The 12875-nt window shown below is 43.7% G+C and overlaps 1 protein-coding gene across 2 annotated transcripts in view; it reads right to left on the bottom strand.

Moving 5' to 3' along the window:
* TNIP3 (TNFAIP3 interacting protein 3) overlaps positions 1-12875 on the bottom strand; it is a 142432-nt gene that overhangs the window by 21481 nt on the left and 108076 nt on the right. The window contains exon 8 of one of the 2 annotated variants that reach the window (XM_063941602.1): positions 4723-4783. The exons of the other annotated variant lie outside the window; for it this stretch is intronic. Within the exon in view, the coding sequence (XP_063797672.1) occupies positions 4723-4783 (61 nt within the window). The remainder of the gene's footprint in view (positions 1-4722; positions 4784-12875) is intronic. 2 annotated transcript variants of the gene reach the window in all.

A 12875-nucleotide genomic window follows, 5' to 3' on the forward strand; every position in this document is an offset into this window, starting at 1 on the left:
CACAGCCGTGAACTACCGCACTGTACACTGGTTGATAAAGAGATAGTAGTATACTCGTAACAACTAGTATGACACTATGACGGTATAAAGAATGAAAAAAAAACCACGGTTAGGTGGTATATATTATAATACAATTATGGATGGACGGACTGCCTGCCGACTGCCGACACAGAGGTAGCCACAGCCGTGAACTACCGCACTGTACACTGGTTGATAAAGAGATAGTAGTATACTCGTAACAACTAGTATGACACTATGACGGTATAAAGAATGAAAAAAAAACCACGGTTAGGTGGTATATATTATAATACAATTATGGATGGACGGACTGCCTGCCGACTGCCGACACAGAGGTAGCCACAGCCGTGAACTACCGCACTGTACACTGGTTGATAAAGAGATAGTAGTATACTCGTAACAACTAGTATGACACTATGACGGTATAAAGAATGAAAAAAAAACCACGGTTAGGTGGCATATATTATAATACAATTATGGATGGACGGACTGCCTGCCGACTGCCGACACAGAGGTAGCCACAGCCGTGAACTACCGCACTGTACACTGGTTGATAAAGAGATAGTAGTATACTCGTAACAACTAGTATGACACTATGACGGTATAAAGAATGAAAAAAAAACCACGGTTAGGTGGCATATATTATAATAATACAATTATGGATGGACGGACTGCCTGCCGAGTTCCGACACAGAGGTAGCCACAGCCGTGAACTACCGCACTGTACACTGGTTGATAAAGAGATAGTAGTATACTCGTAACAACTAGTATGACACTATGACGGTATAAAGAATAAAAAAAAAAACACGGTTAGGTGGTATATATTATAATACAATTATGGATGGACGGACTGCCTGCCGACTGCCGACACAGAGGTAGCCACAGCCGTGAACTACCGCACTGTACACTGGTTGATAAAGAGATAGTAGTATACTCGTAACAACTAGTATGACACTATGACGGTATAAAGAATGAAAAAAAAACCACGGTTAGGTGGTATATATTATAATACAATTATGGATGGACGGACTGCCTGCCGAGTGCCGACACAGAGGTAGCCACAGCCGTGAACTACCGCACTGTACACTGGTTGATAAAGAGATAGTAGTATACTCGTAACAACTAGTATGACTGACTATGACGGTATAAAGAATGAAAAAAAAACCACGGTTAGGTGGTATATATTATAATACAATTATGGATGGACGGACTGCCTGCCGACTGCCGACACAGAGGTAGCCACAGCCGTGAACTACCGCACTGTACACTGGTTGATAAAGAGATAGTAGTATACTCGTAACAACTAGTATGACACTATGACGGTATAAAGAATGAAAAAAAACCACGGTTAGGTGGTATATATTATAATACAATTATGGATGGACGGACTGCCTGCCGACTGCCGACACAGAGGTAGCCACAGCCGTGAACTACCGCACTGTACACTGGTTGATAAAGAGATAGTAGTATACTCGTAACAACTAGTATGACTATGACGACGGTATAAAGAAAGAAAAAAAAATACCACGGTTAGGTGGTATATAATTATACAATTATGGATGGACGGACTGCCTGCCGAGTGCCGACTGCCGACACAGAGGTAGCCACAGCCGTGAACTACCGCACTGTACTGTGTCTGCTGCTAATATAGACTGGTTGATAAAGAGATAGTATACAACAATATACTACTATACTGGTGGTCAGGCACTGGTCACCACTAGTCACACTGGCAGTGGCACTCCTGCAGCAAAAGTGTGCACTGTTTAATTTTAAATTAATATAATATTATGTACTCCTGGCTCCTGCTATAACAACCTGCAGTGCTCCCCAGTCTCCCCCACAATTATTATAAGCTTTTATACATTGATGTGCAGCACACTGGGCTGAGCTGAGTGCACACAGACTGAGTCACACTGTGTGACTGCTGTGTATCGTTTTTTTCAGGCAGAGAACGGATATAGCAGAGAACGGATATATTAAATAAAAGTTAACTTAACAACAACTGCACTGGTCACTGTGGTAAACTCTGTCTGCACAATCTCTCTCTCTCTCTTCTAATCTATTCTAATGGAGAGGACGCCAGCCACGTCCTCTCCCTATCAATCTCAATGCACGTGTGAAAATGGCGGCGACGCGCGGCTCCTTATATAGAATCCGAGTCTCGCGAGAATCCGACAGCGTCATGATGACGTTCGGGCGCGCTCGGGTTAACCGAGCAAGGCGGGAAGATCCGAGTCGCTCGGACCCGTGAAAAAAAAAAGTGAAGTTCGTGCGGGTTCGGATTCAAAGAAACCGAACCCGCTCATCTCTACTAGGGATTACCATTGATGTTAACCACCGATGGCACCATCAGTGGTTAACATCAATGTCAAAGAGGTACAGCCTTGGGAACCATCGATGGTTTGCAGCCATAGATGTATGTCTCTGATGTGGAGAATGTCAGGCAGAGGGCAAATCAGGGAAGAGACGAGGTTTAGTGGGCAATCGGGGAAAGGGCTACGCTCTGTGCATAAGGTACCGAGAAATACAGAACACTGATGGCCATCCCATTAAAACAGAGTGACCTTATATTATGGTTTGCCCTGTTACAGCAGAACCAATTTATCCTGTTCAGCCTGTTATATCCTGGTGCTGGTAGCGGCTTTTGTTGGGATAGCAGCTTCTGCCCTCTACATTAGCCGCAATGTGTTCTACACTGTCCTTTTATTTGCATTTGTGAAATTGTTGGATTGCAGTGAGCTGCAACTATGTGCAAAACCATGCCTTGTAAGTGATTGCCTCTTTAAAAAAACCCTCTGAGTTCGGCCGGCATTCCGCACAGCCGCATCGGGCGGCATTACATCTGGCTCTATAGGTCAATTCACCAATATCAAGACTAATTAAAAATATGTATTATTGCATATCTCAGTGATAAAGATTTAAACTGCTCAGTGACAACACCACAAAAAGTGCTTTTCTCAACTTCATAGACCCTTAAATAGACAATCCCTATATCAGAAACATGTTGTTAATTTATAGCAACCCATCTTTGCATGTGGTGAGTAGAACATACTGGGCAAATGTGCAATAGCCCATGTCAGCGGCAGCTTTCAACTTCCAGTATAAATCATATGAATGCATACATACACGCTACAGTATCTGATTGCTTTATATGGAATACATACCTTTCATTGAAAATTGTCAGCATTGTGCTGACAAGGTTGTAATGCTTAAAGTTATAATTCTGATAAAAATTAAATGCTTTAACAAATATTACAACCGTGACGGCATAATGCTGCCGGCATTCTCTCCTCGACTTATTCACTGTTGACTGGTTGATTATCGACAAAATGATAACCCATAGCTAATTGAATTTCTCTGTGTGTCAGCAGATAACAAATAAATTACTGGTAAACCTTTATCCCATTAACATAGGGTTGCCCAGTAGCTTTTGGGGCTCAGAATGTACAATATATCTCCATGATACAAAAATATTTGTAATTATTCAGATAAGAAGGAATGACAATCATCAATTCTTACTGTCTTATGCCAACTAATAAAGGGCACTGGTCAATACTGTACAGTAGTTACAGTATCTTCCAGGTCTTTGAGATTATGCCATTGCACCCTGCCTCTTCCCCTGCTTCCCACCAGAAAAGATTGCTAGATATTTTATTTTTAATCATTGTAAGTGTTCCACTATTGAAAACATAATTATGATCATGCACATCAGTCCTTGCTCTTTTTGAGATAACAGTCTAATTGGGGGTGGGGGGGGGTGGGGGTTAATCAAATCTTCTAAAGAGGACAGGTGGAGATGTTTACCAATCAGAGTCTACAGATGGAGCCTTCTTTACCTATGCCTGCCTAGTTGCAGATGTGCACTCCCTGCGTGACTAGGCAATCCGTCCACCTAGTCATGCCGGGGGTGCACAGAGCCGCTTTCAATTGTAAGTGTCTCTGTCTGGGCACGTGCGTCCGCCCAGACGGAGACGCTCTCTATTCAAGTAAATGGGGCATGTCTCCGCCCGGGCGCACACGCCCATTCATATGGAGATGCTCTCAGTGTCCAGGCGCACCCAGGCATGGCTCCATCTGTAGTTTTAAGTTTTTAGAATGTAGTTAAAGATAAATTTTAGCAAGTACTCCACATGTACTGTTTACAAGTTTTAATATAACTCCCTTTGAGTCTCCTACCACATGTACATTTTTGACCATAGCCAATGAATCTATTAGTATATTTTTGGAGTGGGAGCACCTGTCAGAGCACACAGAGGAAACACACATTGGGAGAATATACATACTCCAGTTAGTTATATACTGGTTGGAACTTAACGCAAGAGCTCAGGCTTAAAACTGAGCACACCCATTTGTTTGGAGCTTAAGGGGACAATTCAATTAGCCGTGGTGAATTACCCTAACCCCCCCCTCACACACACACATACACACACACACTCACACACAAAAAAAGGAAGTTATGACTTTTTGTTTTTACCGCAAAAACAGATCACAGGTAATTGCATTTAATGATTAAACTTGATGCCTAAAGTTAGTCAATGACACAATAAAACATATCAGATCACATATATTAAGTGAGCTAGAACACAAATAAAATAGACTTTTCTAGTTACTTAGAGATCATATCTCTCTATACAAGACTCTCTTAAAATGCTTTATCAAGTAATGCAAAGTTGAAAAGGGTGCAGAACACAGCTGCTTTCTTACCAGTCTCTTTCTGCTTCACATCTGGAGGAAGCTGGCCTGGAAAATACCGCTGGTAATCTGGCTACACAGAATAATAAAACCTTATTACAACAATATGGACTTCATGAATACTTCAAACAAAAACTCAGCAGCAAGCTCAAAATATAAACATGCTAAAAGACTTTTTGTTTGTCGTACAGAAGTAATTTAGCTCAAGCCTTTTTGGCTCAGCACAACCACTGTTATAACTCATTGGGTTGTTTTCTGTTTTCCCAAGAGATGTACTTTGGCTGTCTATACCCGTCATAAACATTTTATATATACCACAAGATGCTATCCGCAAAACACATATTGGAACAATTAATTAACACACAAAGAGACAAAGGAACAGTGAGAACGGGAGTGTGACTGAAGCCAAAGACTGCCACACAGGAAAAGTAAAAGACCTGTATATATTTCTAAATATTCACTTTTAATTAAAACATGTCCAGTAACATTACAGGCATTTAAAGAAAGTTCCATGTACATTGTCAGCAGATGGACTTTTTTATGTCACAAAAACACTGGTGCTGAATGAATGGCAAATAATGAATGAGTGAATGAATGAATGAATGAATGAATGAATGAGTGAGTGAGCGAGTGAGTGAGTGAGTGAATGCAAATATTACACTGAAAACATAAAGAGATTGTTTATTAATATAAGTGATCAGGGTAACACAGCATTCTATGTATACCCCTAATGAACAATCCCATAGAACAGTGGTTCCCAAACACGGTCCTCAAGGCACCCCAATAGTCCAGGTTTAAGGTATATTCATGCTTAAGCACAGGTGACTTAATAAGTACCAAAGTCAATTTGGTTCTACCATTCGTGCACTAACATGGATATCCTTAAAACCTGGACTGTTAGGGTGCCTTAAGGACAGAGTTTGGGAAACCCTGCCATAGAATATAGTACAGCTATATAAACATTAATATTAGTAACTGCACTGAATACATTAGACTTACATAAAACATAAGTGATAGTAATATTTATATATAAACTCCTGTAATACAATTTTTGTATGACTTATTGACATCAATTAATGTAGTTGACTGTAAATAATTTTTGAATTTAAACATGCCTGCACACAAATGGTGTACAAATGGTATACATATGACGGTATATATAGTCTACTTTGTATTGTTAACTACACCTGGAGAGGCAGAACAAGGGAGGGCACAGTAAAGGTGTGTTTATATATTTACAATGCAATCAGACATAGACGTTTCAAAGTGTCCCTGGTAAAATTATATACCCTAGATTCTACTAAATTGGACATGAGGTATGGTTTGTATTTTTTTATGCAGCACTAAATGTACTTCTGTTCTATATATTTGGCTTCATATGTGCCTCTGTATACTAGACATAACACTAGATATGCTTATGCATTTTAGATTCGGTACACACATACTGTAGATCTGCCTTGGACACATTTCATGACAAAGTTAGCTGCATATATGCGGCTTGGCACCATATAGACTTTGTACTAGACAGTGGCGTAACTAAGGCCCTGCAGCCACTGTGATCGCTTGAAGGCGCAGGGCTGCGAGGGCGCCACCATCACCACCACTGATTGTGCTGTTTTGGGAAGGACACGGGAGGGCACAGTGTGCGCCTCTCCTGTGTGTCCCTCTTGGGTCTCCGGCGGCAGCGGCGTGTCTGTTAGAAGAAGTGCCGGTTCGTGAGCTCTGATTGGGAGGGGGGGGGGGTATGTGTGTAGCTGGCACTGGGGTAGGGGCATATGGGGCACTGGGGGCATATGTGTATCTGGCACTGGGGGGGAATATCTGGCACTAGGGGCATATGTGGCACTGGGAGCACAGGCCTAGCAACAACATTACCCCCTGGTTACATGCACAACACCCAGCTCATTAAATCCCTGGCAACAAGCATTACCCCCTAGCAACGAGCATGACACCCAGTGCATGAAACCCCTGGCAACGAATATTACCCACTGGCAACAAACTTGAAACCCAGCACATGATACCTCTGGCAACAAGGATAACACCCAGCGCATGAAACCCCTTGCAACGAGCATGACACCCTGAGCATGAAAACTCCTGGCACCATGCATAGAACCAAGAGCATGAAACCCCTGGCAACGAGCAGGTAATAAATGTGGTATAATGTCTCAGGGGCATTGTAGTGTGTGGCATAATGTATAACTGGCATTGCGGTGTGTGGCATAGGGTATAACTTGCATTGCGGTATGTGTCACAGGCATTACGGTGTGTGGTATACTATATCACGGGCATTGTGATATGTGGTATAATGTCTCAGGGGCACTGCAGTGTGTGGCATAATGTATAACGGGCATTGCGATGTGTGGCATAGGGTATAACGGGCATTGCGGTATGTGTCACAGGCATTACGGTGTGTGGTATACTATATCACGGGCATTGTGGTATGTGGTATAATGTCTCAGGGTCATTGCAGTGTGTGGCATAATGTATCATGGACATTGCAGTGTGTGGCATAATGTATCACGGACATTGCGGTGTATGTCATAATGTGTTACAGGCATTGTATGTGCTATAATGTATCAGGGGCATTGCAGTGTGTAACATAATGTATAACGGGCATTGCGATGTGTGTCATAATGTGTCACAGGCATTACGGTGTGTGACATAATGTGTCGGGGGCATTATGGTGTGTGGCATATTGTGTCATGGGCATTATTGTGTGTGGCATAATGTCTAAGGGCCATTGCAGTATGTGGCATAATGTACTGTATAATGGGCATTACTATAAGGAGGAAAAATGCCCGATAATGTAAGGGGCATGAATCAGGATTATCTTTTTTTCTGTGGTGGCCAACGTCTGGGCATGCAGGTTGCAAAACTGGGATATAAGGTAGTCTTTTCCTGCAATGCCATGCCCCTTTATGCAAAGCCACGCCCATTCCTGAAGGCCATACCCCCTTTTGCAGCGCGCAACGATTTATCGCTTTACTAGTGCCAATTATGGGGGTTGGGGGGGGGGGGGTGCGCCAGAGAATGTTTTGGCATGGGGGAGAAAAATTTCTAGTTACACCCCTTGCACCTTCACATCAAATATCTCTCTCTATATATATATTTTGTGACAAAGAAGTAGTGTAGTGGGAAACACACACCGAGTAAAGACTTGTCCACTACAGTTTATTTTGTCAGGATGACAGCAGACCAATAACCACCATACAATAAATGTTCACGGCCCTGCCACTATCTAACTCCCTAGTCACTGGACAGATTTTCTGGCGTCGATCATATAGATAAATGGCCCACACAGCTTTTTATACCTTAGACTCCTCCTCCCAAAGTGACAGGTAAGCAAAAAACACACACCCTTCTTTCTTAAGGAAATTCCTCCCAGGAGTTCTGATTGATCAGTTACATGCTTTCACCTGCAAAATGCTGCAGGAGAGAGGCGCACTGCAGGTAAGACACACATTTTCTATTCTACAAATGTATGGCTTCCCAGGGTTTATCAGCCAAATACTCCTGATTCCTGTGTAGCACACTGCTCCTATTGCCACATATCCCTCCCCCTAAAGTCGACAAGTCTGGTGATGTGGACCTCCCGAGGAGAGTACATTTCCGGGACAAGGCATCAGCATTATTGTTTAAGATCTAAGGCCTATGCTTCACTATAAGTTTTAATGCCAAGAACCACCTGGTTACCTTGGCGTTCACCTCCCAGTTTCTCTGCATCCATTGTAATGGAGCATCTCTCCCCAGCAAATAGTACCAAAGTGCCTCTATGGTCCACTTTATGGCTAGGTACTCCTTCTCTAACATAGTGTGTTATTGTTCCCCCAGCAACCATTGACGTAACTAGAAATTTTTCTCCCCCAAGCCAAAAATTTTCTGCCTCCCCCCCTCTCCCCCCATTGCCATCAGAAAAATAAAGAATTTGTGTAGCCTCGCTGCAAGAGGCATTGGAGTGCAGGAAAAGACTACATTATACCCCAGTTTTGCAACCTGCACGGCCAGACATTGACCACTGCAGGGAAAAAATAAACCTGATTCATGCCCCTTACATTATTTGTAATTTTTCCTCCTTATAGTAATGCCACTTACACATTATGCCTCACACCGCAATGGCCCTTAAACATTATGCCACACACCATAATGCCCATTACACAATATGCCACACACCATAATGCCCCTGCCACATTATGCCACACATTGTAATGCCCATGACATTTTATGTCATACACCAAATTGCCCATTATACATTACGCCACACACAGCAATGCCCATGGTACATTATGCCACATACCGTAATTCCTGTGATACATTATGCCACACAACATAATGCCCCAGAGACATTATACTACATATGGCAATGCCCGTTATACGGCATGCCACTCACCGTAATGCCTGTGACACATTATGCCAAACACCACAGTGCCCATTACATATTATGCCCGTGATACATCATGCCACACACCACAATTCCCATTACATATTATGTCACACACCACAATGCCCATTACATATTATGTCACACACCATAATGCCCGTGATACATTATGCGACACACCACAATGCTTATTACACATTATGCCACACACCGCAATGCCCATCATACATTATGCCACACATCGCAATGTCTGTGATACCTTATGCCACACACCGCAATGCCCATTACACATTATGCCCCACAGTAAGGCTTCTAATTACTTTTAAATTACCTGCTAATTGCCAGGGGTTTTCATGTGCTGGGTGTCATACTCATTGCCAGTGGTTTCATGCTCGTTGCCAGGGGTGTGTAATGCTTGTTGCCAGGGGTTTTCATGCTGTTGGAGTCATGCTCATTGCCAGGGATGTGTAATGATCATTGCCAGGGGTTTCATGCACTGGGTGTCATGCTCCTTGCCAGGGGTTTAATGCACTTGGTGTCATGCTCATTGCCTGGGGATAATGCTTGTTGACAGCAGTTTCATGCGCTGGGTGTCATGCTCATTGCCAGGGGTGTTTAATGCTCAGTGCCAGGGGTTTTCATGCTATCAATGTCATGCTCATTACCAAGGGTGTAAGGCTGCTACCAGGGCTACCCAGCGCTTTGTGCTCCCAGGTCCCAGCACTTCCTGGCTCTGTCAGTGTTAGAGATCAAGTATGACCTCTAGCATCTGTCTCCTCAATGGGAGGACATTTAGCAGATTGACATGCGGATGGCTATTCATCAAGGGATCTGCACTGACTGAATCAGCAGCGGCGCCCCCCACAACCCTGTGCCTCCAAGCCTCTGCAGTAGCTGCGGGGGCTGTAATTATGCCACTGCCAGCATAAACTTACTGCTCAAGTACAATACGGGGTGCTCTAACTCCTTGCTTTCCTGGGACAGAACTGCACCTAAGCTAACATCAGAGGTATCTGTATGGAGGAAGAATCTGTGGGCAAAATCAGATGCCTGTAGTACCAGAGAGGTACAAAGGGCCAGACGAAGATCTGCCCATGCTGATTCATCCAGTTGATTAGGACAACTTTTTATTTAACAAGTCTGTTAATGGAGCCGCTCTAGTTGCAAAGTAACTGATAAAACGCCTATAGTAACCTACCAAGCCCAGGAAGATTCTCAACTACTACTTGGTTTTAGGCGTTGACCAATTTCTAACTGCCTCAACGTTTCCTATCTGAGGTTCCATCTGACCCTGTCCAACTACGTAAACCAAATACTTAGCTTCTGTTAGGGCCACTGCACATTTCTCAGGGTTAGCCGTGAAACCTTCGGATCTCAATGATGCCAGTACTGCCTAAACCTTAGGGAGATATGTTTCCCAGTCTTGTGAGTGTGTAACTATGTCATCTAGATAGGCTGCCACATAGGCAGTATGGAGTTTCAGTATCTTGTTCATTGCTATTTGGAAGTGGCCAGCACGCCATACAAACCAAATTGTAGGACCTTATACTGAAAAATGTGTTCAAGGGTAGAAAAAGCTGTCTTTTCATTGACTGCGGGTATAAGAGGAATCTGCCAGTAGCCCGTTGTGAGATCAAGGGTGGATAAATATTTGCTGCCAGCCAAACTTTACACCAGTTTGTTCACCTGTGGCAATGGATAGGCACTGTACTGGGACACGTTGTTTAACTTTCTAAAAATGTTACAGATCCATAATGCCATTGGATTTTGTAACCAGCACAATAGGGCTACTCCACTCACTGATAGACTCATCAATTACCTCCAGTTGACAATGAGGGAAGAGCTTTCTCTTTTGGGTTGATATTAGAACTAAAACCTTATCCCCAGGTCAGAAGGACTGGGGTATCATACTTTTTCTTCTGTGGACCTTGCGCTTCTTCTGTATGTTGGTGCACCAAAGGGCTTATTTTCCCCAAACTTCCTGTACATTTGAGAAACAAACTGTACCATCTTTGGTTTTAAAGGCCCATGTTGTTTCCAACCAACCCTCCTTTAGCATATCCTAAATATCCTGGGGTTGCCTTTCATATAGTAGCTCAATATGGCTAAACCCTGTTGCGGCTTGGGGTACTTCTCTGACAGCAAACAGTAGGTGAGAAGGGTGTCCCAATACTTCTTTTTCTGCACCACTGCCTTCCTGATCATATTCTTCAGGGTCCGATTAAACATCTCCACCAGTCCATCCATTTGTGGATGGAAAATAGAAGTGCAGAGTGTTTTCATCCCTAACAGTTGACACATCCCTCATTAGCCTGGACATGAATGACATACCCTGATTGATAAGAATTTCTTTAGTGAACTAGCTCCATAGCTATCATGCTATACTTTAAGGGTAATGTCTCTGGATAGTGTTTTGTGTTTTCTAGCACCACTCCTGGAATAGCGCAAAGTCACATCTCAAGATGAGTGGATACAGCAGCTTAGGAGCCATCACAGCCAGAGTCCACAGTTTCCTCTCATATTCCTTAAATGTTCCATTAATACACAGGACCTTCACTCATGGAACCCGAGGTACTAGCTCTGTAGGGACCAAGTGAACCCAAAAGGAGGACTGTTACCTGAAACAGTCCATTGCCCTTATGGGGTAAACTCATGGTACATAAACTTGGGTACAAAGGCCCTCATTCCGCTAGCTACTTTTAGCAGCCGTGCAAACACATAGTCGCCGCCCACGGGGGAGTGTATTTTTTCTTTGCAAGTGTGCGAACGCGTGTGCAGCCGTGCAGGACGAAAAAGTTTTTTGCAGTTTCAGAGTAGCTCTGGACTTACTCAGCCCTTGCGTTCACTTCAGCCTTTCCGGTCCAGGAATTGAAGTCAGACACCCACCCTGCAAATGATTGGACACGCCTGCGTTTTTCCAAACACTCCCAGAAAACGGTAATTTGACACCCACAAACGCTTTCTTCCTGTCAATCTCCTTGCGATCAGCTGTGCAAATGGAATCTTCACTAAATCCATCGCCCAGAACCGATCCTCTATGTACCTGTACGATGCGCCTGTGCATTGCAGTGCATACGCATGCACAGTTTTGCCACTTTTTTACCTGATCGCTGTGCTGCGAAAATCGATGTCGGGCGAACAACTCGGAATGACCTCCAATGACCCTGCCTTCTGAGCTAGTGAGCAATCTATAGACTACTGCAGTGTCACGCATTCCATCTGGAATTAGCCAGCCTCGGATTCACATCTTTATCCACAAGGTTTTTCAACAACGGATGTGGGTGGTTACAAGATAACCCTGGTTTTTATCTTGCCATGGGATTTGGCACAAAGCTAAGGGGCTTGGTCATTTGCTGCAATGTCCCAAATCTCTCCACCAGTGTGGTGAGTTCCTTGTGGGTTTAGCTGTCTGCCTGCACCACCAACTTCAGAAGACCCCAGTCCAAACTTCAGATGCAGTGGTCAATTGCCATCAGCTCCACCATCAGATGGGGCAAGTTTTCCTCTGGTATCAACCACTTCTACAGTCATTTTGATCAAGGCAGCCAACTGAGTCCTGACCTGAGTTTCTTTGGAGAAATGCGACTCATGGATGCTCTCGACCTGTCCCAGTAACGCAAACACAAGCCATTATCTTGGTCTTTAAGGTCAAGTACACTGATGCCTCCTTCTCCTCGAGGTCAATATAAACCCGCTGTCCTCACCAGACAGCTATAGCGCCAGCTTTTCTATCCAGACTTCCAGTGGCCATTTCACCCTGTTTGCTATTCTCTCAAAGGTGGTGAGG

Source organism: Pseudophryne corroboree, chromosome 1 (genome assembly GCF_028390025.1).
Source record: "Pseudophryne corroboree isolate aPseCor3 chromosome 1, aPseCor3.hap2, whole genome shotgun sequence".
In the NCBI taxonomy this organism is placed as follows: Eukaryota; Metazoa; Chordata; class Amphibia; order Anura; family Myobatrachidae; genus Pseudophryne; species Pseudophryne corroboree.